Here is a 25,309-nt window from a genome sequence, read left to right as displayed (position 1 = left end):
GAAGCTGTCATAGAGGCTGTTTCGACCACATTTTTGGGGGGCAGTAAGAGTCAGTGACCACTGGGGGGGATAATCATGTCTTAATCTCTCCAGTGGTCATCCCGTCATTTAGGGTACCATTTTGTGACTTAGTTGTGATTGAACCAGATCTAGACTAAAATGTCTAACTTTTAGCTCTGGACGTTCTTGCTTTGTTCTATTAGCGAGCGGTAGGCCCGGATTCTTTACTGCTAGGTCAATGACTGGCGGTAAGGTCTACCGCCGCTTAGTAAAAGGGGACCTAAGTTTGGCAGCCAAATTGGGCCACCCAAATAGCAGGCCTATCTTTGCCACTATAAACTTAACTGGCCAACACTGAATATTAACTTGGCTGATTAAGTTTAAACCAGCCAAAAATAAACTGGATAGTCAATGCCGGTCACCGGAAGCGGCCCAGCATTGAATATCCGGGATCACCACCGACCACAGGAGTTAGCTGGGCTGCCTCCCGTGATCTGAATATCAGCCCCTTTTGTCCTAATTCACTTGGGGAGATTTTTTATGCCAATGATTGTATTTGAATTGTGGAAGTTATTCCATTAAGTCTTCTGAGGCTTTTTCCCACCCCTATTTATTTAATCTATGCATTTGAACTGATATAGACACACATGCACAATTGTTTGGAGTACAAATAGATTTTGTGTGATTGCATTTATCCCTTTATTCCTGTCCCTTATTGATTTTGTGTGTGTGTCGCATGGCCACATGCCCATGTTCTGCCCACAGGTACAGCCCACTTTCGCTTCTGCACTAAGGGGGTCTTTTACGAAGGCGTGGTAGCGTTTTTAATGACTCCCACAGGAATATATGGGCGTCTCTAGCATTTAGCACAGACTTATTTTTAGCATGCCCTAAAAACGCTAGTGCGCTTCGTAAAAGGCCCACTGCGCAAGTTGCATACTAATTTTATAGAATAGCACCAAACACTTACGCACTTATCTGTCAATAAATGGTGCCAGTCCTGCATTTAAGGTGCCACTATTCTATAAGCTTTGACACCTAATTTAAGTGCGTATTAAGGAACTGTTTTTCACATCCTTATTGTGAAGCTATGCAAAGTACGGTTGTTCCAAACTGCCTTTTACAGTCATCCCACATGGACTTGCACTGGGAAATTTTATAACAAATTAGTTTTTGGTAATTGTTATATGAGATTAAAAGGTTGCAAAATTATGCTTGTTGGAAATGCTTTATTTCCTAGACGTATTTGTTTACTTTTTTAAATTATTCCGGTTAACTATTTTGTTGGTCTTTGAATTATTGGATTCATTTGTACTAAGTTTATCGTGTTCTTATGATATTGTGCTGTAAATAATGTTATGATTTTTATTGCATACCACTTTGCAGCCTTGCAAGAGGAAGTGGTCTATAAAACTGAAAAAAAAATATTCTCTGTTTCCATGGTTATCTTCTCTATTCTGAGCCTGTACGTCTAGCTCCATCTCTACCTGTCTTCAAATCTATGCTGAAAATCCACCTTTTCACTGCTGCTTTTGACTCCTAGCCACTACTCATTTGCCTCCCCCCACCCCTTGTTCCTTCTCACCCAGTACTTCCCTCGCCCTTAATTGTCTTGTCTGTCTGTATTATTTAGATTGCAAGCTCTTTTGAGCAGGGACTGTCTCTCTATGTCAGGTGTTCAGCGCTGCGTGAGTCTGGTAGCACTATACAAATGCTAATAATAATAATAATAATATTCTGCTCCCCGTGTGGTGCTCTTTCAAAGGGAGGAGAGGATTTCCAAAGGATTTGGCTAGATAACTTCATAAATTGCTGCACAACTAAATGGCGTTTCAGAGGTTGCCCTGGCATCCCATTGCTCTTTTCCCACTTGGGGGCCCTTTACCTAAACCGCGTAGGCACCTACGTGCTCCAAACGCATTCCAAATTGGAGTTACCGCCCGGTTACCACGTGGCCCTTGTGGTAATTTCAATTTTGGTGCGCATCCGCTACGCGCATCTGAAAAATAATTTTTATTTTCTGACGTGTGTAACAGACGTGTGCAGGTCATTACCACCCAGATTCTTTACCACTAGGTGAATGGCTGGCGGTAAGGTCTCAGACCCAAAATGAGCGCGAGGCAATTTTGATTTTGCCGCACGTCCATTTTCAGGCAAAAAAAAGGCCTTTTTTACAGGCGAGCTAAAAAATGGATTGGGGCGTGCCCAAAACTCGCGCCTACACTACTGCAAGCCATTTTTCAGCGCACCTTTGTAAAAGGACCCCTTGATTAGTACAAGGGAGGAGGAAGTGGAGATAGAGCACGGTGGGGGAGGGGGAACCTGGGGTGGTACTCCTTTATTGTAAGAGACTTTAAGTGGCCCCTAGAACATAAGATAAAGAGGTTATCCTCCACAAATGCTCTGGTAGTTTGGCTGCACTTTTTGTTTGGGGATTGTCATGGAGAGGATTTTGCAAAAGGAAGCCAAGTGGGCAGGACCTTCCCTCTTTACTGAGCAGATCTTGCTTTTTGGGTGGGGAAAAATCCAAGTTGCTTACTTGCATCAGGTATATTTGCAGCCATCAAGCCTAATCAGGCATACAGATTACAGGAGAAGACCTGCTCCTGAGGCATTACCATCTAGCCCTTACTCACTGTTGGTGCTGTGGCGTAGACTGCTGCCTAACACCACATGAAACCTTTGATTGCAGCAGGTAATTAGCTCATACCTCACAACTATTTGTTTTTTTCTGTCACCTAAGGTGAAAGGAATCAGGTCTTTTCCTGAATTAACTAGATATACTAGTGGGTGACTGAAGGATTGAATGGCATTAAGTAGAACAGACTGTGAGCGATCAAAAGTTTTGGTTTTGATAGTCTAAGTGTTGATTTTAAACATGTATTGGTTTATTTTATATCTGTTAATATATAGTTAATAGGTTTGAGTGGGGCCATGAGCCATGTGAAGGGAGAATAGCCAATTCCTGTAATCATAACACAGTCATACCATTTCAAATCAATTTTGTCTTCTCAAAATCCATTTTCTAATTTGTTAAATGTGAACTTGTCATGCCACACATAAGGAGGAGTTACTTTAGAATACAGTCACTATCTAGGAAAGTTAGAAAGAAAACTTTGATTCAGGTCTCAAAATGCAAGTTAATGTCATCATCAACTGATTACCTACCTATACCATGTATGTCTTTGAATGTTCATTCTGTTTATAACAAGTCTCACATTATTAGAGACTGTATTGAGGAGAAACAACCTGGTTTGATTTTCTTAAAAGAAACATGGTTAGCAGATAGATCTGATATGTTAATTATAGAGCTACGTCCCCCGGGTTACAAGGTCCTACATCTACCCTGGGATGGTAAGCAGAAGGTGGGGCCTAGCTTTAATTAATAGATCATTTGCTCAGTGTCTTTAAATGATATGATCAGCATGAAGAGATTGGAAGCAATATCTTGCACAATTGAAGATAATTCTTTATTGAATTCCCTTATGTGTGTTTTGATTTATTGACCACCTGGAAAATGGAGAGCTATTCAGGAAATTTTATACAATGTTTGACTGCAACAGGCATTTTATAATAAATATCAGGCCCTGTTTACTAAGGTGCGCTAGCATTTTAATGCTAGAGACACCTATATATTCCTTTTTTATTTTATTTTATTTTTTATTTATTGCATTTGTATCCCACATTTTCCCACCTCTTTGCAGGCTCAATGTGGCTTACAATACATCATGAATAGTGGAAATATCTAGAAATTAGACATCTGGTATTATAGAAAGATCTTGGGTAACATGGTAGTGGTTGAACATGATATTAATATAGCAGTTAACATTGTAATACAGTTCTTGATACATGTGGGGAAGTTCACATGTGTTGATCATTGTGGTATGTCTTGTTAAAGAGATGGGTCTTCAGAAGTTTGCGGAAGTTAGTTAGTTCATAGATCGTTTTTAGGTTGCGTGGCAGCGCATTCCAGAACTGTGTGCTCATGTAGGAAAAGGTTGATGCCTGCGTTAGTTTGTATTTTAGACCTTTGCAGTTGGGGAAGTGAAGATTGAGGAATGTGCGGGATGATTTTTTAGCATTCCTGGGTGGCAAGTCTATCAGGTCTGACATGTAGGCTGGGGCATCACCATGAATGATTTTGTGAACTAGGATGCATAATTTGAACGTGATGCGTTCTTTGAGTGGGAGCCAATGCAGCTTTTCTCGTAGGGGTTTAGCACTATCATATTTTGTTTTTCTGAATATGAGTCTAGCTGCAGTGTTCTGGGCTGTCTGAAGTTTCTTGATTATTTGCTCTTTGCAGCCAGCGTAGAGTGTGTTGCAATAATCTAGATGACTGAGTACCATTGATTGTACCAGGTTGCGGAAGACGGTCCTTGGGAAGAATGGTCTTACTCTTTTTAGTTTCCACATTGAGTGGAACATCTTTTCGGTTGTGTTTTTCGCGTGACTCCAAGAATTTTTAGGGTGTCTGAAATTGGAAGATTCAGTTTTGGTGTGTTGATGGTGGTGAATTTGTTCGTGTTATGTTGAGAGGTGAGTATTAGGCATTGGGTTTTTTTGCATTAAGTTTCAGCTGAAATGCATCCGCCCATGAGTGCATGATATGCAGGCTTTGGTTGATGTAATTGGAAATTTCTTTTAAATCTTGTTTGAATGGGATGTAGATCGTTACGTTGTCTGCGTATATGTATGGATTGAGGTTTTGATTTGTTAGTAGTTTGGCCAAGGGTATCATCATTAAGTTGAATAAGGTCGGTGAGAGGGGGGAATCCCTGTGGAACTCCGCATTCAGGTGTCCATGTGGCTGATGTAGTCGAATTAGATGTCACTTGATATGAGCGTGTGGTTAGGAACCCCTTGAACCAGTTGAGAACGTTGCCTCCAATTCCGAAGTACTCAAGGATATGTAGTAATATTCCATGATCAACCATGTGAAAGGCGCTAGACATGTCGAATTGTAGAAGTAGAACGTTCTTGCCGGTTGCAATCATTTGTTTGAATTTAGTCATGAGGGTAACTAGTACTGTTGCAGTGCTGTGGTTAGACCGAAATCCTGACTGGGAGTCGTGTAGTATTGTGAATTTGTCTAAATAGTTTGTGAGTTGTTTAGTCACCATCCCTTCCGTTAGTTTGGTTATTAAGGGAATGGATGCTACTGGCCTGTAGTTGGTTAGCTCACTAGCACTTTTCTTTGCATCTTTGGGTATGGGGGTGAGTAGAATGTTTCCTTTCTCTTTCGGGAAAACAACAGTTAGAAAAGTTTAAATACTTGACTTGACTAGAGGGAAAATAGATATAGGAAATTTTTGAACTAGGCTACTGGAACTATGGAAGAAATCGTATGTTAATCATCAGGATATGTTAGACTCTTGGAACTCTATTGTCTTATAACAATTGGATGAGATAACTCCTTTAATATAAAAAAACTCATTAAAATAGACCTTCTCAATCCTAGTATATAGGATATATATTTAAAATGAAAGAACATTATAGACATCTTTAAAGAGCGTGGCTAAAAAAATAAAGGGGTCCTTTTACTAAGGTGCACTAAAAAAATGGCCTGCGGAAGTGTAGGCACGTGTTTTGGGTGCGCGTAGATCCATTTTTCAAAAAATGCCTTTTTTTATTTTTGCCGTAAATAGACGTGGGGCAAAATAAAAACTGGCGTGCGTCCATTTTGGGTCTGAGACCTTACTGCCAGCCATTGACTTAGCGGTAAGGTCTCATGTGTTAACTGGGCAGTAATGACCTACGTGCGTCAAATGCTACTTAGCGTGCGTAGCAGATGCATGCCAGAAAATAAAAATTATTTTTCGGACGTGCATATCAGACGCGCGCCAAAATGAAATTACTGCAACAGCCACAAGGTAGCTGGGTGGTAACTCCAAATTGACACGCGTTGGGTGCACGCAGACGCATTACCGGAACGGTGAACCCCGCCTTGAATGCCGACGGAGGAGCGTCAGCCCTCCTGAGGCCAGAAACATCTTTATCCTCTCCGGAGCTTAAACCTCCACCATGTCCTGCGTTCTTTAGGAGGGAAGCAGGAGGCCCATCTGAATCGGAATCCGGTAACAGCAGGGCCCTGGTCAGCAGTTCACCACCCAAATGCGCAGAGGAAGTGAACTTGGAGCCGGGTGCCCCCATGGTGGCCACATTGCAGTCTATTTGGAAAGCAATTCAAGAGTTAACTGCAGCTGTTACAAAATCTGCCCGAGATACATCTCTTCTTGTGAGTAAAGTAGATAATCTAACTGAATCGTTGGAAAATGTTAAACTTGACTCAGCGAAGTTTTGCAGATGCAAACAGAGGTTAAAAATTTTAAATCTATTACAGATGTTTTGGTAAAAGATAAGATTGTGACATATCGGAAAATAGAACAAATAGAGAATTACAACAGATGTTTAAACTTCAGGGTATTGAACTTTTTGAAAAGCTACAGGTATAAACTCGATGGATTTCTTTAAAAAATACCTTGTTGAAATTTTACAATTTCCTTCTTCTGCTATTCCTCAATTTAACAAGATTTACTATCTTCCATTATCTCCTCGGAGCAGAGTGGAGCCTGTGGGTTCTGGAAATTTGCCCCAAATTCAGGAAACTGAACCAAGAATTCTGGATTTATCTGCTTTATTGGAAGATTCTTTGACAGAAGTAACTTTGCGAGGGACATTAATTGTCTCGTTTGAGCAAGACCTTAAATTCGGTAATGAGATTATACTTTAAGAATTCCCTAAAAACATTTTGTGGTCATAGAATATGGATATTCCCAGACGTGACAAAAACTATGCAAGATAGAAGGAAGTTGTTTCATGCTCTTAGAGAAGAGACGACGGCTCATGGAGCATCATTTCTTCTGGCATATCCATGCAAATGCCTAATTCGATTCTTGGGAAATGAATATATTTTCTTTGAACCAGAACAACTTCGAACATTTTTGGACATGAAGAAGCTATCTAACAGGCTGAAGGAATGATTGCAGGAACAACTGATTAAGTTAAAAAAGGGTGGGATTATTCAGGCTAAGCCGTTTACTAATAATTTCTGTTTTTCTTATTGTATTTTGGATCTCCTCATCTGTAAATCACCCTCCCCCTCTAGGAATTTTGTGGTCTAAGAAAGAGACTAGTTGTAAATTCTTCAAAAATGTTTCTTCTTTATCTAATTTTTCTCTGTATTTCATTTTGCAAGTTACACTTGTAAGAATATAAATGCTATAAATAAATAATAATTTTTTTAAAAAGTAGCCTGCAGCAGTTTGGACGCGTCAAATTGGAGCGCACTGGGCCATTTTTTAATCCGCAGCTGGGGAAAAAAGGCTTTTTGAAATGGAACAGTAATTGTCCGGGTTCTAAAATTAAAAGTAGCACGCAGCTATTTACTGCCTGAGCCCTTACCACCACCCACTGACTTAGCGGTAAGGGCTCACGTGCTACTTGCATGGTAATCATGTAGTACATGCCAATGTGGCCACGCTGCCAATTACAGCTAGAAACGCCCCCCCCCCCCCCCCCCCCCCAGTAGAAAATAGAAAAATATTTTCTACCGCGGGAAACAGCGCACCCCAACTTTGAAATTACCATCTGGTGTCCGTGCTAACCCGGAAGTAATGTCAATTTGACACGTGCTATCTGCCCTACCACTTCTTAGTAAAAGGGTCTCTAAGGTATTTATTTACACAGATGAGATCTCACTCATAAGACTTCTTCCTCAGACTATGGTGAAAAGTTTGGAAATCTTCTAGAAGCATTAACTATGGTACAGGGATGGACATCTTTGCAGTGTGGAGGAGTGGCCTAGTGGCTAGAGCACCGTTCAAATCCCACTGCTGCTCCTTGTGATCTTGGGCAAGTCACTTGACCCTCTATTGCCTCAGGTACAAACCAAGATTGTGAGCCCTCTTGGGACAGAGAAATATCCAGTGTACCTGAATGTAACTCACCTTGAGCTACTACTGAAAAAGGTGTGAGCAAAATGGAAAAAAAAATTAATGAAATTGAATAAGGATAAAACAAAGTTTTTGTGGCTAAGTCCCCCAGTTCCTATTCCTGTTTTAAATTTAACATTGGGTGACTGCATTTTCCCCATTAGTGATTCTTTGAAGATACTTGGCATCTGGTTAGATTCAAATTTGTCACTGACTAAACAAGGAAATTGCATAAAATAAAAATTCAGTTTTAATTTTTATTCCTTCAAATTATTAGTTCAATTTAGAGCTGTACCAAATAGCATATTTTACTGTTCAGCTGAATTATTCAGCAGAATACAAAAACCAAATACGAACATTGGGCATTGAGCTTTAACATAACAAATAACAAAAGAAACAACCAAATATTTGGTGCAGCCCTAGTTCAAGCATTGTCTTAACACAAATTGATTACTGCAATATAAATTTTTATAAGATGTTTAGAGTCGATTTGATGTAAATTACAATCCTTATAGAATACCACTGGTGGGATGTTGTGCTCTGCTCATAAATGTAGTTAGTTCAATTACATTGTCTTCCATTGGAAGCGAGATTTATTTTTAAAACTTGTACAATGATAGTTAAGATTATGAATGGTTTAGTTCTGTCTTACATGTCTGCATTTGTACTATTATCTTAAACTAGTAGACACAGTGGTTTAAGGAGACATATTTTTACAATTCCCTTTGGCTAAGGGGATGCAATTTAAAAAAGTTGTTTGAACCTGGATTACTATATCAAATGGCCAAATCATGGAATCTATTACCATCTCATCTTTGGCAGATACAGGATTATTCTTTATTTAGAAAACATTTTAAAACTTTTTATTTAAGAAATTTCTGACTGGATCCTAGTTTTCAGGGATATTTCACTATTACTGGATCGCTGTGGTTATGGCATTGCATTGCTGATCTTGAAAATCTGTTTGGGGACCATTACTAAGCTGCAGGAAAAAGAACCCCGCAGTTGAAGTGCGGGCCATTTTTCCCACACATCACAGCCCTTTTTACCGCAGCCATGTGGCAAGCTAACTCCTACTGTGTAGCCATGTGGCGGGGAGCACTTACTGCCACCCATTGAGGTGGCGGTAAGGGCTCCCACGGTAACCCAGCAGTAACCTGCCAGCATGCGGCGATGCCTGATTACCGCTGGGATACACTGTGTATCCCAGCGGTAATCAGGCATCGCCGCATGCTGCCAGGTTACTGCTGGGTTACCGTGGGAGCCCTTACCGCCACCTCAATGGGTGGCAGTAAGTGCGTAACCCTGGCAGCGCTATAGAAATGCTAAGTAGTAGTAGTAGTAGTAGGATACTGCCGCACTAGAAAACAAATTTCTGGAGTGCCAGAAATGGTGCACACTTGACCTAGAACTACTGTCAGTGGCTGTGTTGGGCCGGCAGTAGTTCAGATTTAGCGGGCATACTGCAGCTTTGTGAAGGACCCCTTATATTGCTTAGAATTGTTTGACTATTGTTTTTGAAAATGTATATAGTTCACAGGAATGTCTGGCTTCTTAAAACTGTACTGCACACAGAACTGCTCAGGTTTTTGCTGAACATAAGAAGATGTATTAGTATTACTTGCTTCTACCCTGAGCTGTAAAGGTACCTAAAAGTTGTATAGCAGAATGTCGGCAGAAGGAAAGGGCATGGTATTTGAAAAGGGCAGCTAGTATGCTTATGCAGCCAGCAATTGGTATATCTGTGTGGATGTAAAGCAGCTGAATCAATTGACCCAAGTTTTTTATAAATGAGAGGGCGTTATGAATTAATTGAACCTGATAGAAAACAGCAGTATGACACCGAAAAGCCACTGAGATTAAAGCAGAAGCCACGCTGCAACAGGTTTTTCTTTTTCTCAGCACTCTCAAGGGAGGAGCAGCCTCAGCAGAGACTGAGTGACTAATCTGCATACCCAAAAGGCTGCTGGGAAATTATGTGTTTCTTCATGGGATTGTGAGCTGATACATGTATAAAAAAATTATTTTCTAGGAAAGAAGCGTTAAAGAATGCTTTAATGAATATATTGCTGAATACTTATATGGAATTACATTTTTCTCACCCTGAGTGTTAAGGAACAGTAAAAGAGGGACCTTCCCAGCTTGAAGCCTTGGCTACATCAAAGTTTCTTAAGCCTAGAATAGAATCTTTTAATTTATTCTTTTCTTGTATACTGGGATCTTCAGCTGGGCAGGTGGTGTTTTATTAGATTTTCTTTGTGCATAGAAGATTTTTCTGTATGACAGTATCAAAAACAGGTAACCCCAGAAGCAAACCTTTTCTGTGCTACTGTGTCATTTAAGCTCATTAAACCTATCTTCCCAGGTTAGTTGAAAATAAAGCTTACTTTTTAGCCAATTAATATTTCGCCAGCTACAGGTGACCAAGCTCTTTGTGAAAATTAAATCCTATGTTGTCCTAAATGATATTGTGTGCAATTTTCAAAGCAGTTCTCAATGAGAAAATGGGTACTTAGCCATGTGGAAAAGAGGCAGAGCTGCCTAGAATCAAGGGCGAGCTGGCAAGATTAAGTGTGGGGGTTTCATATTGAAATCCCTATGACTGCCTTCACAACCTCACCGCCTCCTTCCCTATGGCACCAGTTGGCAAGATGACTTTTAAAGAGAAACTCCACAGAGAGTTTTCCCATTTTTTGTTTGTTTTCAAAACTGAATGGCATAGCCAGAACACACTCATGGATGCTCTCACCTGTAAGATAAGACAGAAGAGGAAATAGAGGTTGCACGCTTGATGAAACTGCTCAAACAGGTTCAGAGGGATGAAGGTTAGGACATTGTACTTGCTTGTTTTAATTGCATTATCCTGTAACATGAAGAAAAACAATTCTAGCATAAGTTCAAAACAGAGTCAACACTTCAAAACAGACAGCACAGAAATATCAAGCAAATACAATTCAGCATGGATCAAAGATTCGGAAGATGGAGGCTAACTAGAGCACTGTGCATACTGACACCCTTGGGAAACAAAAAGTGTTTGTGTAAATTATTGTCCATTGAACAAGGCAGCATTCCAAACACATGTCAGGAAACAGATAGATATGACAACAAATGAAACTCTAACAGAAATTGGCAAATAATAATTGTGAATACAACTGATGGTGGGGCTGGGAGGCAGAAAAAGTAGATTGGATATTAATTCAGGAAAATGACACCAACTTTATATAAATTACTGAGATGGCCACATTCAGCAGGGCAATTGTATAACTGGGCATTCAATTACGCACATCTTGCACATGTAAATGTCATGCTAATTGGTACTTATCCATGCAAGTGTAGTTCTTACTATTCTATATGGTAGCACATAAGTGCCTTAGAGCATAACTGCAAGGGGGGTATACATGTGGGTGAAGTATGGGAAGGGCATATAGAGGCTGATCGAAACCATTCTTTTCCATTTTGGCTGAAACTGCAACCAAATTTTGTTGCTCAGTTTCGACCAAAATGAAAACCATAAATGAAACCGTGCTCACCTCCTGCCACCCTCCCCCCGAACAGAAGCATCTCACCTCTGGAGCCCAGCCAGCTCACCTCTGAGGCCTGTCTCCCCTCCCCCCCCCCCCCCCCCCCCCCCCCGAAACAAAGGCAAGGCGAGGCTTCCCCCGTTTCAGTTTTGGTGCTGAAATCCTAATTCAGTACTTTTGGGGGTTTGGCCAAAAATATGGGACTTCAAGCGGCATTATCGTGAGACTCCCACTAGTACGTCATAGCAGCAATGTTGACAATGGAGCAAGCAGGGGCAGGGGCGAATGCGTACTACTCATCCCCCCACTGCACCGCCAATGATTTTAAGCCCGGGGGGGGGGAGTCCAGCCCCACAGGGGGTGGGGGGCCTAGGGAGTACTGTATGTTCTGGGGACCTTGGACCTCAAATGGGAGCTGCTCGGGGAGGGGGAGAGAAGAGGAGGAGGGAGGGAGCAGGGGCTGCACCAGAGTTTTCACCAAAACCAAAAAAGGACCGAATTAGGATTTCAGGTCAGTTTCGGCACAAAAACTTGAGTAGAGTGAAGTGGTAGCCGTGTTAGTCCATTTTTAAAGGTAATCAATAGAAATAAAATAAAACAGAGAAAAGAAAATAAGATGATACCTTTTTTATCAACATTTGCTTATTTCTTTTAGGTGGAACCTTCTATTTGATGTTTCCCTGTAGATGTGTTATTTCCTTGAATTACATATTTTTTGAACTGGGGAAACTGTCAGAATTTATTTCGAGTAAAGAGTAGAATAAGAACACCTGATTGCCTAACTATGTATCTTATCGTTTGATCCTTCCGTTTCTTATTATTGACTAATTCTAATTTAAATTTTCTTTGTTCTTGAACCAAATTGTGGACTAAAATTAGAAATAATTTTTCCTATCTTTCTTTGTTAAGAATATTATATTTCAGAATTGGCATATGTTTGTGTTATTGCATGAATGTAAAATGAAAATTCATTAAAAAAAAAACATTTGCTTATTTCTGATCTGATGAAGAAGGGTTACCTTTAAAAGCTAATCAAAAAATATATTAAGTTAGTCTGATAAAAAAGGTATCATCTTATTTTCTTTTTTCTGTTTTATTTTATTTCTATTGGCACCAAAACTGAAATTCGGTCGGCTTCTATATGTATGTAAATTATTCTAGAAGTAACACACATCATTTGTGGCACTTAGGTGCACTCATTGACCTGGTGTAAACAGTCACGTCTAAAACAGGTGCCACTTAGGATTTACACTAGTATTCTATTTTGGACCACCCACAAAATTCCTATTTCCCCACCCAAAACCATGTCCCTTTTTGTCTACATGCATTAGAATTTAGGCACAGTGCGTTACAGAATACGCTTAGCAAGTTATGTGCATAAATTCTAATTATTGCCAATTAGTGCTCATTATTACTTGCTAAATGCTGTTAACCCATTAGTGCCCAATGTTCCCATATGGGCACTTATTATGGGAACATTGGGCACTAATGGGTTAACAACGCTGATTGGCTATTAAGCCAATTAAGTTATGCACGTTGCTACAGAATATGCTTGGATTTTGGCACGGAATGCTAGGTGCGCTATATAGATTCTGGATGTGTGTGTTTTACTCAGATCTAGGCACATTATTGCAAAAAATGTACTTCTCAATAGGAAATGATTCATTGGGTAGCTTTTTTAATATTGCTGTGGAAAGGCTCAGACAAGAAAAGGCATCTGGGTTTTCTAAAACCCATCTTAGTACATCACCCTTTTATGTCTTGCTAAAGCAAAACTGAAAAGGCATTTTAATGGCTGCTGAACAAAGCAGTCCTGGCTATAAATCTCATGAAGACAGTGAGCCTGCAGCCTTTGGGAGAGATATGAAAAAATATTAATACCAACACAATGAATCATCGGGCTGGTGCTCCAGATTTTTACCCATCCTCTGATGGTCTGGATAAGGAGGTGAAGACTATCAGGCTTATTTTCGAAAGAGATCGCCGGCGATCTTCCGACACAAATCGGGAGATGGCCGGCCATCTCCTAAAACCGGCCAAATCAGTATAATCGAAAGCCGATTTTTGGACACACTCGCCAGCATTCTGTCGCGGAGGCGGCTAAACTTCAAGGGGACGTGTCGGCAGGGTAGTGAAGGCGGGATGTGGCGTGCTTACGAGATGGCCGGCTTCAGCTGATAATGGAAAAAAGAAAACCGGCGATGACGAGCATTTGGCCGGTTTTACTTGGTCTATTTATTTTCACGACCAAGTCTCAAAAAGATGCCCAAACTGACCAGATGACCACCGAAAGGAATCGGGGATGACCTCCCCATACTCCTCCAGTGGTCACCAACCCCCTCCCACCCAAAAAAAAAACTTTAAAACATTTCCTTCCTAGGAGGGGAAGCCAGTCGACCAGCTCGTAAAAAAAAAAAAAAAGGATCTTGCTGATCAGTTATGTTATGACTTACTTGTTCTGGAGTGCTGTATTTTGTGATACTGTTTTGAGAAATGTTCAAGAAAGACTTCATACAAATTAAAAAAGTCCCTGCCATTCATTTTCCCTTGATGGCCGTCCCTGACATGCACTTCCCCCCTTAATAGCCGTCTTTCACTCCGAAAGTGCACTTCTCTTAATGGCCGGCTTTCTCCCCAAACAGGGGAGTGTGGTAGCCACACTCCTCTACTTAAGATGGAAGATACCGCATACAGCCGCATTAAAAAGCAAATGAACAAACTTTTGGAAAAAGAAACAAAAGTGAACAGTCATCTTTATGACGAAGACGGGCAACCTTCGAAAGCTAATCAAGAAATGTATTAAGTTATGTCCAATAAAAAAGGTATCATCTTATTTTCTTTTCCATGTTTTATTTTGTTTGATTTCTATTGATCCCCAAACAGGGAAATCAAAACAGTTTTTGCTCACACTTTTTTTTTAGTAGTAACAGTGAGGTTTGAACCAGCCAACTCTGCATTACAAGAGCCATGATATAACCACTTGGCCACAGCTCCACTTACTTGGGTGTGCCTCCCTTTTGATTATACCCCTTCAGGTCTCTCTCAGCCAATCACAGTGCGTTAAGCTGTCTGTGAGTGGCTGAGAGAGACCTGGAGGGGTATAATCAAAAGGGAGGCACAACCAAGTAAGTGGAGCTGTGGCCAAGTGGTTACATCACTGGTCTTATAATGCAGAGGTGGCTGGTTCAAATCCCACTGTTACTACAAGGAAAGCAGTGTGCAGAAACTTTTGATTTCCCTGTTCAGGGAGAAGTGCACGGCAGGGACTTTTTTCATTTGTATGAAGTCTTCCTTGAACATTTCTCAAAACAGTATCACAAAATACAGCACTCCTGAACAAGTAAGTCATAACATAACTGATCAGCAAGATCTAAACATCCAGAAGTACCAGTGCACTACGAATGCTGGCCCCTCCCACGGCCAAATGCCTTGGATTTGGCCGGGTTTGAGATGGCCAGTTCTAGTTTCCATTATCGCTGAAAAACAAAGTCGGTCATCTCAAACCCGGCGATCTGTGGCATTTGGCCGGCCCCAACCGTATTATCGAAACAAAAGTTGGCCGGCCATCTTTTTCGATAATACGGTTCCGGCCAGCTGTTGCGGCGCCGCCAAAATAGATCGCCGGCGATCGATTTCACTGGTGCCGTTTGATTATGCCCTCTATGGGGTCAAATTTGAAAGGATCAGGTGACTAACTTTGGGGGTAGCGTTTTTAGCTTGTGGTAGAAATCAGCTGGCAGTAAATGCTGAGACGCCCAAAGCAATATAATGGACATCTCGGTGTTTACCGCCACGAGCTAAAAATGCTACAGCGGCTTAGTAAAAGACCCCCTTTGGGAGCTAAGTACCCAAATCAGCCCCTTTGAAATTGACTAGGACTGAGCAACTATTACGACCCCCCTACATTTAAGTCCCTAAAACTAGGTGGCTATGGAGCGGAGTTAGGGAGGGGGAAAGTTTAGGGTAATTCTATAATGTGGTGTCTAGGATAAGAGGTTAAGCAATAGCCTAGTTCACTGCTGAGCACTTATTCGGTTTGGATTGATATTAATAATCCAGTGTTTTTTGTGGCAATTCTTTGGCGTCATCAGATTGAGCATTGTCTCGTTGCTATTTCATGCAATTTTTGGATATTTTGTACTCTTTGATGACCCCTGACGCAGGCAATTTTGCCGAAACATGGACTGTGTCAGGTCTGTCTAATAAATTTGAGTTGACACTCCCTATCTTGAAGGCTCTTTGTGCTTTTGTTCTCTGCTCCTGTGTGAACGTACTTTGGTTTTCCTCTCCTACATTTACTAGACACCTCACATTAACATTAGTACAAGATTTTTGTGAAACATGCTAAAGAGAGATAACTTACTGCATACTTTTTCCTCTTGAAAAAAAGGAAGCCTTTCTTGAACTTCTTATGATAGTGTCTGTCATTGGCTTTCACCTCCCAGGTACAATCTGAAAACAGATCAACACATCAGAGGAGGCAGTCAGGGTGCTACCAGCTCCTTCAGATGATGCTGTGCTCCCCATGGGAGTAAATACACAGTGATAGCCTGGAAGAGAATTAATGGGCTTCTCCTGTCTCCCAGGATACCATAAGAGAGAAAAGATATTAGCCACATCCCATTTCAGGCTAAACTGCAGGGACAACCTTAAGGACAGCTTGATTAATTTACAAGTTGTAATCAACCTGAGGTCATTTTGGTAACTATTTCAGAAGGAATGTAGATAAAATATCAACCAAACTATGGTCATCGGCTTGCTTTTCTGATTTAGTGTTACAGTTCTAAGTCTATCCGCTTGCCTTAGGGTTCAGTTTACTAAAGTATGGTGAGACTTTGCAGTTACCATAATTAAGTAACTGCAACGCTTTTGCATTAACTGTTTGGGATGTCCCAGAAGTATCTCATTCAATTAATGCAGAGGAAATGCATTAAGGGGGGATTCTGTATAGGTTACCCAAAATTAGGTGCCAGAATGATCCAAATTCTGTAAGTGCCATTTTGCGTGGACCAAAGGCTGGTGTAAATGCTTGCACCCATCTAATGGCAGTTAGGTGCCGAAATGCAAGTAACCTATAACACCATACTGAAATTCTGGAAATGTCCCTGACCCTCCTATGTCCCTCCCATGGCCACACCCACTTTAGAATTGTGTGCTATGAAAAGTAGGCACACTTGTTATAGACTAGGGTGTAGGGTTAACTCTATTAATTGATTTTTAGCACCGATTTAGCCAATTACATTACACACTTATTTATTTATTACATTTGTATCCCACATTTTCCCACCTATTTGTAGGCTCAATGTGGCTTACATAGTACCAGAGAGGGCTTTGCAGTCTCCGGTGTGAACAAATACAGGGTGATGTTGTGGTAAGATCAAGTTCATGTGGTACAGCCACATTAGGGAATCGGAGAATGGAAGAGTTGTGTTATGTCCATTACATGCTTTAGTTTGGTTGTGTTGCAGAGATTAGGCATTTAAGTTGGATCAATAGGGTATGCCTTTTTAAACAGGTTGGTTTTTAGTGATTTCCGGAAGTTTAGGTGGTCGTACATCTTTTTCAAGGCTTTTGGTAATGCGTTCCACAGTTGTGTGCTTATGTAGGAAAAACTAGATGCATAACTTGTTTTGTATTTAAGTCCTTTGCAGCTTGGGTAGTGCAGATTTAGATAAGATCGTGTTGATTCGGATGTATTTCTAGTTGGTAAGTTGACCTGCGCCCACAATTGAGCGCCTAACTTTGGGCAACCTTTGGGGTAACTGCACTGAGGACAATGTAATGCAGTTAACAAGTCCTATTCAGATGATATTAACTGTCCCCACCAATCTCTGCCCATTGCATGCCCTGATCTTGGATAATGTATCACTGTTAGTGCTAACTGCTGCATTAACAGTTAACGGCTTAGGAGCAGAGCCCTTAGAATCACTGATTCACAAGAGTTCACCCTATTCCAAATTGGTCTGTCCAGACCAGGGGTTTTCAATTCAGTCCTCAGGACACACCTAGACAGTTAGTTTTTCAGGACACCCACAACGAATATGCATGAGATAGATTTGCATGCCCTAACTCTATTGTATGCAAATCTATCTCACTGCATATTCATCGTGGGTATCCTGAAAACCTGACTGGCTGGGTGTGTCCTGAGGAATAGATTGAGAACCCCTGGTCTAGACTAATTATCTGTATGGTATTAAGTGCATCCTTGCTAACTCTCTGAAGACTGTCCATGCAGCCCTGGCAACCTTGGTGTATGTTGCCTCTTAGTAACCACTTCCTTTATATTGCAAGCTATAGCACCCCAATGTTTCCCACACATAGAAAACCACAACGCTTCCTTTGCAGACGTGGAGGGGCATAATCGAACGGTGCCGGCCAACTATGTGGCCGGCGCCGTAAAGGGGCAGAGCCAAACATATTATCTAAAATGATGGTCGGCCATCTTTTCCTTCGATAATACGGTTGGCGCCGGCTAAAACTCAACATTTAGGTCAAATGTTGAGATCGTCAGGTTTAGAGATGGCCAGCTTCATTTTTGGGGCATAATGGAAACCGGGCCCGGCCATCTCAAACCAGGCAAAATGCAAGCCTTTTGGTCGTTAGAGGAGCCAGCATTTGTAGTGCACTACCCCCCCTGACATGCCAGGACACCAACCGGGCACCCTAGGGGGCACGGCAGTAGACTTCAAAAATTGCTCCCAGGTACATACCTCCCTTTCCTCCTGTGCTGAGCCCCCCAAATCCCCCCCAAAACCCACTCCCCACAACTCTACACCACTACCATAGCCCTAAGGGGTGAAGGGGGCACATACATGTAGGTACAGTGGGTTTGGGGTTTTTTTTGGAGGGCTCAACATATACCACCACAAGTGTAACAGGTAGGGGGGGATGGGCCTGAGTCCACCTGCCTGAAGTGCACTGCACCATGGACCTGCATACTGCTGTCATGGAGCTGGGTATGACATTTGAGGCTGGCATAGAGGCTGGCAAAAAAATGTTTTATTTTAATTTTTTTTGGGTGGGAGGGGTTTGGTGACCACTGGGGGAGTAAGGGGAGGTGATCCCCGATTCCCTCTGGTGGTCATCGGGTCAATTGGGGCACTTTTGTTTAGACTTGGTCCTAAAAATAAATGCTCGTCAGAGCCAGCCATCCTTTTCCCATTATCGGAGGAAGCCAGCCATCTCTTAACCACGCCCCCGCCCTGCCTTCTGTACCCTGCTCCGCGATGGAAAGCAGTTAGCGCCAGCCAAAATTGGCTTTCGATAATACTGATTTGGCCGGGTTCAGGAGATCGCCGGCCATCTCCCGATTTGTGTCGGAAGATGGCTGGCGATCTCTTTCGAAAATGAGCTGGATAGCACACCAGCTAAGCTATATTTCCATACATAGAAAAATAGAATTGTTCTCTAGTACCACAGCATCATGTTACAGCTGAACCAATTAGCAGCTCTTTACTCTTACAAATAATCCAAGCCATGGTATTGGCCTCGGCTTTCAAAAAAAGGAATCTTATGTGTCCCATGAGTTTAACTGTACTGAACACCAAAGTCAAGGCTTGGTTTTTCTCAGCATATGCTATCACAGCCTCAACCTATCTACATTTATCCACTATAACATTATTTCTTTAAGCATCACTCTGGTAGTAGTATAAATAATGCCCCACCACCTCAAAGTAAGTACAAATACGATCATTCTGTGGCCTCCGAGAACTCTGCCAAGTCTAAACATATACAGTATTATCTTCTTAAAGAGATCCCATGAGAAAATACAGTAGGAGGAGCAAGGGTTGTGTTACCTGGCTGCTTTTCATTCCCGTCTGAGGGATTCTCTGGAGTATGCTGTTTACTCATCTTGAAAACATTGCTGGGACCCAAAGAGAGAAGAAGAAAATATAACATGGTGATTAAGAGTGTGTTAATGAGTTTGATTGTATCTCTTATCAGCGCATGTTTGCTTATAACCAAAACAAAACCAATCCAAACATCTGTTTGACTCCCATGGCGATTTAGGTCTATGTAGGGATAACCAGTTCTAGTAAGGAGTAATAACATTCTCTTTCTCTACCCATATCTAACACACTGCTAAAACCTGTCATTTATTTCTCTATAACATCACCAAAATGTGTCCCTTATCCATACTCCTTCTGCTTAGACTACTGCAAACTGCTCCTCATGGATCGCCCACTGAACCATCTCTGTCCTCTTCAATCTATTCAAACTTCTCCTGCATGACTTATCTTCCATCAGTGGCTCTACACTCACATAATCCCTCTCTTCAATCTTGTTACTACTTGGATTTCTGCCAGGTACTTATGACCTGGATTGGCCACTGTTGGAAACGATACTGGGCTAGATGGACCATTGGTCTGACCCAGTATGTCAGTTCTTATGTTACTTCATTGGATTCCTATCATTTCTGTAAGTATGGTGCTTATTTCAAGATGAAACAAAAAAAACTTCCACAAAGGGGTCCTTTCATTAAAGTGTGGTAAGTTTTTGAACTTACTACGATTTAACAGAACCAATTAACGTGCGGTAAGGGACAACGTTGTGCATTAACTATTGGAGGTGTGCCCAGCATGTCCTCTGCAGTTACCACACACAAAGTTCATTGTTGCACGTTAAGATTATTCGCAATTAACACAGATGCACGAACCTCCTCATTCTGTAAATGGTGCCCAAAGTTAGGAGCTCAATTATGCACACGGTTTTAGAATAGGGTCATTTGTGCATGTAAACTAATTGGTTAATTAGCATTCAAGTGATGACCCCCCCCCCCCCAAACCAATTTTGATACCCTCTTCCGCCCCTCAGAGTAGCAACAGACCCACTCCTTTCTGATTCCTCTCTCACCTCCTGGAAATACAGAGAATCCCTCCTTCCAATCCCCATCCCTTCTTCCTATCCACCCACAGAAAACAAGTGACCCACCAAGGACCCTCTCCAACCCCAATAGGCCCAACCCCAGTACTTTCTCAATCCCTGGTAGCCTAGTGGTAGAAAGGGCTGGAGTGATGCCTACTCGCTCCTGCCTCTTGCAGATTCCCCTTCAAAATGGTTGCTGCTGCTACCTTTAGTTGCAGTCTCACGGTACTTCATTAGTACTGCAAGGTTGCAGCAGCCATTTTGAATGAGAAATCACAATGGGCAGAAGCAAGTGGGCATCTCTCCTGCCCTTTCTATCACTAGGCCACCAGGGATCGAGAAGGTAGGCTTGGGAGGCCTACAAGAGTGGGGAAGTCCCATAGGGGGAGGGTGAATTACTGTTCCAGGGAGTGGAAGGGAGGGGGATTGGAAGGGGAGATTGTTGCAGTTCTGTGGGTGGGGAAGGGGGGGAGTAGGAAGGGATTCAGAAGTGGAGGATCTGTTTCTTTTCTGGGGGATGGGAAGGATGGAGGGCAGGTCTGTTGCAATTCTTGGGGTGGGAGAGGGGATAGGAAGGGGGGTCTGTTGCTGCTGACTAATGTGAGCAACTGCAAAGTGATGCATGTGGGAAAGAGGAACCCGAATTATAGCTATGTAATGCAAGGTTCCATGTTAGGAGTCATCGACCATGAAAGGGATCTTGGTGTCGTTGTTGATGATGCGTTGAAATGCTCTGCTCAGTGTGCTGCGATGGCTAAGAAAGCAAATAGGTATTATTAGGAAAGGAATGGAAAACAAAAGTAAGGATGTTGTAATGCCTTTGTATCGCTCCATGGTGCGACCGCAAATCGAATATTGTGTTCAATTCTGGTCACCGCATCTCAAAAAAGATATAGCGGAATTAGAAAAGGTACAGAGAAGGGCGACAAAAATGATAAAGGGGATGGCCCGACTTCCCTATGAGGAAAGGCTGAAGCGTCTAGGGCTCTTCAGCTTGGAGAAGAGATGGTTGAGAGGAGATATGATAAAGGTCTATAAAATAATGAGTGGAGTGAAACGGGTAGACGTGAATTGTTTGTTTACTCTTTCCAAAAATACTAGGACTAGGGGGCATGCGATGAAGCTAAAAAGTAATAAATTTAATACGAATCAGAGAAAAAAAATGTCTTCACTCAACGTGTAATTAAACTCTGGAATTCATTGCCAGAGAATGTGGTAAAGGCGGTTAGCTTAGCCGGGTTTAAAAAGGGTCTTTGTAGGGAAAGTATTGGGTTAATCATTTTTTACATATACAGCTTCTGGACAAGAAGTACTGTAGTTTGTTCTTAGACATGCTTTTGGCTAGCTTATAACCCATGTTTATCCATGCTTAGAAAGTATGATACAGCTGCATGTAAATAAAAGTACAAGAATGTACTAATTGTATGGGTCATGAAATTCATCCAAAAGGAGGTTACTGGGAAAATGAAAAGTAATGATGCAGGTGCAGGATGAGGTAAGACATGGAGAAATGTAAATGGGAAACTGGGCAGATAGACCGTATAAGGGAATAGATAATTGGACAAACAGGATAGGAATTGATCTAACGGTGAAAGAAGGTATATAATAACAAGGGAATTCGTATAGAGTTAGACAACAACCTCCTGCTTGTGAGTTGGATTTATCTCCTGTGTGCTGGATTAATCTCCTGGATGTTGTCTCCTTGCAAGTAATAAAGCTGCTTTAACTGCTTTAAGCCTGACTTGGTCTCGTGGTGTTCGTGAGTACTGGTAAAATTCTTTTAACAGTCTGGACGGCTTCCTAAAGGAAAAGTCCATAGACCATTATTAAATTGACTTGGGAAAATCCACTGCTTATTTTTGGGATAAGAATCATAAAATGTATTGAGCTTTTCTGGGATCTTGCCAGGTATTTGTGACCTGGATTGGCCACTGTTGGAAACAGGATGCTGGGCTTGATGGACCTTTGGTCTGTCCCAGTGTGGCAATACTTATGTACCTATGCTGTTCTGGGGAGTGGGAAGAAAGAAGGGGGAATTGGAACACTTCTGGCTAATACCCAGAAATTATGTGGGTGCCAGATGATATTCAGTGCTGGCATCTGCAGAGTAAAGTGGGAATAGTTAGGATTGCTTTTTGTGCATTCCTATATACCTGTAAGAGGGAATGGGTGGTATAGTGAAGAGCACTCCCTCACTGATATTGCAATTAAGCCACCTTACAACAGGAGGCACTACCACCTTTGAGTAGATGGAACAACCCTGTTGAGTCAAGGGGTGAGGATCAGGCAGGGAGGAGTTTAAATGCACTAAAACTGAATAGATCGAGAAGACCCAGAGTACAGAGGAATCCAAAAGTGTGGCAAGCAGGGCTGCAGTACCTAGGAAGAGCCTGGGGAAGAAGAGTGGCCTTACTTATTTATTTAGATTTTGCTCACACCTTTTTCAGTAGAAGCTCAAGGTGAGTTACATTCAGGTACTCTGGATATTTCTCTGTCCCAGGACTTAGCAGAGAGCGCTACCCTGTAAGTGACAGAAGCAGAAGCAGATTTGAGGAAGAATAAGTTTATCTTACAGCCTGGGGATTTTTTTTTTTTTGGATTTGCTCACACCTTTTTCAGTAGTAGCTCATTAGAAGCTGTGGTACCAGCAAAACTATAAGTAACCCCCTGAATGGAGGGAGAAGGGTTTCTTTAAGGAAATATACAAGGAAAAAGAAGGCTAGGCGTGGAAGAAGATGATAAGTTCAATTGAAGGCATACTCAGCTGCTGCTAAGCAACCGGGAAGCTTGGCACCTCAAAGCTAGAGCCCAGCTAGCCCAAGCTGTTATCAGAAGAAGATTCATGAGCTCATTACTAGTCTGTATATCCTGAGAAGCTGGATGAGACTGGGTTTACCAAGCCCCGTCCTCACTCACTATAATGAAGAAATGGAGCCAGCACGAACAGGACTTTAACAGACACCAAGCTGTTCTGTTCTCCATGGACAGGCAGAATGAGTCAGCCACACAATCGTAACATTCATCTGATGGAGCCAGGTATGAATTTGCTCTCCCAGAGCTCAGAAAAAAAAACTTTTAAAAGGTTCCTTCTGAGCATGCTTCAGCAGCTCCTTACCAACCTGCAACCAGTCCACTTCCTACCTCAGTTTACCTTATCTGCCCTGCTTACTGCTTTCCCTTTACCAATACTTAAGAAGAAGAAAAATAACAACTAACCCCAGCAGGATGGCCAAGTCAAAGGAGGCATTTAACGAGGCAGGATTTCTCCCTGATGCAAAAGGAAAATGAATTGCAGTGACGCCCTCAGCTCAGCCCATTTCATGGAAGCTAGCTCCCTCTGCCTGGGCCACCTGGCTGCAGTTGTTCATGTTGCACCTTTTACCAAGTTACACATGTGTCCACTCCAATGGTACCTATGGGAAAGGTAGAACCAGCACATGCAACCACTGTTCCTTAAGATTGACATTAACTCCTTCATACATTTAGCACTCAGATGGTGGATGGATGGGACAAACTCTCCAGAGGCAGGTTATTCCAGCAACCTCATCACCAGCTATTCCTCAAAACAGATGTTTCCCAACAAGGACAGGGAGCTCATCTCCTACACTATGGACTAAAGGTATCTGATTGCCTTTCAACACCAGCACCACATCAACTTCCTAAAACTTAGGGCCATCAGAAAGTCCCTCAAAGCATTCTGCCCCTGAATAACTGACAAAATTATTCTTATATAAATGAACAAGAAGGTCTCTGTTCTAAATCAACAAGCAAGATGGCACGGCCTCCTTCAACTTTTGCAGACAGACCTACAGGATCTGGAAGTTTGCCTTCTCCATTGGATACCACCTCCAGCCTTATATCTCTCAGGGGACCACAACTTGCTTGCAGACAACCTCAGCCACCAATTGGACCCTCACGAGTGGTCTCTCAATTCCTATATTACTGAAGATGTGCTCTGAAAATAGGGCACACCATCAACAGACTGCTTCTCCAGCTAGACCAACACAAAATGTCCTTGCTTCTGCTCCAAGTGGCCTTCCCAGTGCAGGCTTGCTTCTGACACTTCTCAATACACTGGGGTCAACAACTTCTCTATGCATACCCAGTCAAACTCCTGGTGAAGGTGATGCAGGACAAAGCTACCATAATCCTCATCCAACCTCAATGGCCAAGACAAATATGGTTCCCCTTCCCGTATCACCTTTCCATTCTACCACTCATCCTGCTGCCAGACTATCCAGACCTCATTACACAAGATAGTGAAACCATGCTCCACCCTAATCTGAGGATATTGGCCCTCTCAGCCTATATATTGAAAAGATACCTCTGGCCCCCTTTCACCTGGCTCCTGAGGCCACAAATGACAAGATTCATGAGAGGACTCCGGAATCTGCACCTACCAGTCCATCAGCCTCCACCAGGCTGGGACCTCAACATTATCCTCCTTCAGTCATGCTACCACCATCTAAGCCTCTGGAGACCACCCTCATTAAGAATAACTTGTCCCTTGTCACCATCATGAATGTCAAATGTATCAGTGAACTGTAAGCTCTCATATCCTACCCTCACTATACAACTTTATCATCTTCAGGACTCACTCCAGATTCCTACCCCAAAGTCGTTTCTGCCTTCCACACAAACCAGTGCACACTACCCCAAAGGAAAAACTCCTACCCACCCTAGACTGCACCTATCCACCAGACAAAGCCCTCTTCACAATTCTTCATCTCCTAGGACCCTAACAGGAAGAGACCCCAGTAACCAAACATTCTCTCTCTCTCTCTCTCTCTCTCTCTCTCTCTCTCTCTCTCTCTTCATCTCAGGCTGTATCTCTCTCTGCTACGGAAAAGTAAGACTAAGTCTGATGGACAAGGTCAATGCTCACCAGCTCATAACTATGGCTTCTCTAGTGGAGGACATATGCAGGGAAGCCACTTAGGTCTTCATCCATACCTTATTAAAGCACTACTGCCTCAGCCACCCCCTGCA

General features: G+C 42.2%; 1 protein-coding gene across 3 annotated transcripts in view; it reads right to left on the bottom strand.

The window, feature by feature from the left end:
- ATP8B3 (ATPase phospholipid transporting 8B3) overlaps positions 1 to 25,309 on the bottom strand; it is a 153,412-nt gene that overhangs the window by 104,386 nt on the left and 23,717 nt on the right. For 2 of the 3 annotated variants that reach the window (XM_030218590.1, XM_030218591.1), the window contains exons 2-4: positions 19,252 to 19,319; positions 15,819 to 15,907; positions 10,684 to 10,797 (exon numbers count right to left, since the gene is read on the bottom strand). In XM_030218590.1, coding sequence (XP_030074450.1) covers positions 10,684 to 10,797; positions 15,819 to 15,907; positions 19,252 to 19,319 — 271 coding nt within the window. The remainder of the gene's footprint in view (positions 1 to 10,683; positions 10,798 to 15,818; positions 15,908 to 19,251; positions 19,320 to 25,309) is intronic. The other variant, XM_030218592.1, reaches the window with a different exon arrangement.

This window comes from Microcaecilia unicolor, chromosome 11 (genome assembly GCF_901765095.1).
Source record: "Microcaecilia unicolor chromosome 11, aMicUni1.1, whole genome shotgun sequence".
In the NCBI taxonomy this organism is placed as follows: Eukaryota; Metazoa; Chordata; class Amphibia; order Gymnophiona; family Siphonopidae; genus Microcaecilia; species Microcaecilia unicolor.
Note: the sequence above shows the minus strand (reverse complement) of the source record. Positions and strands in the feature narration are given on the sequence as shown.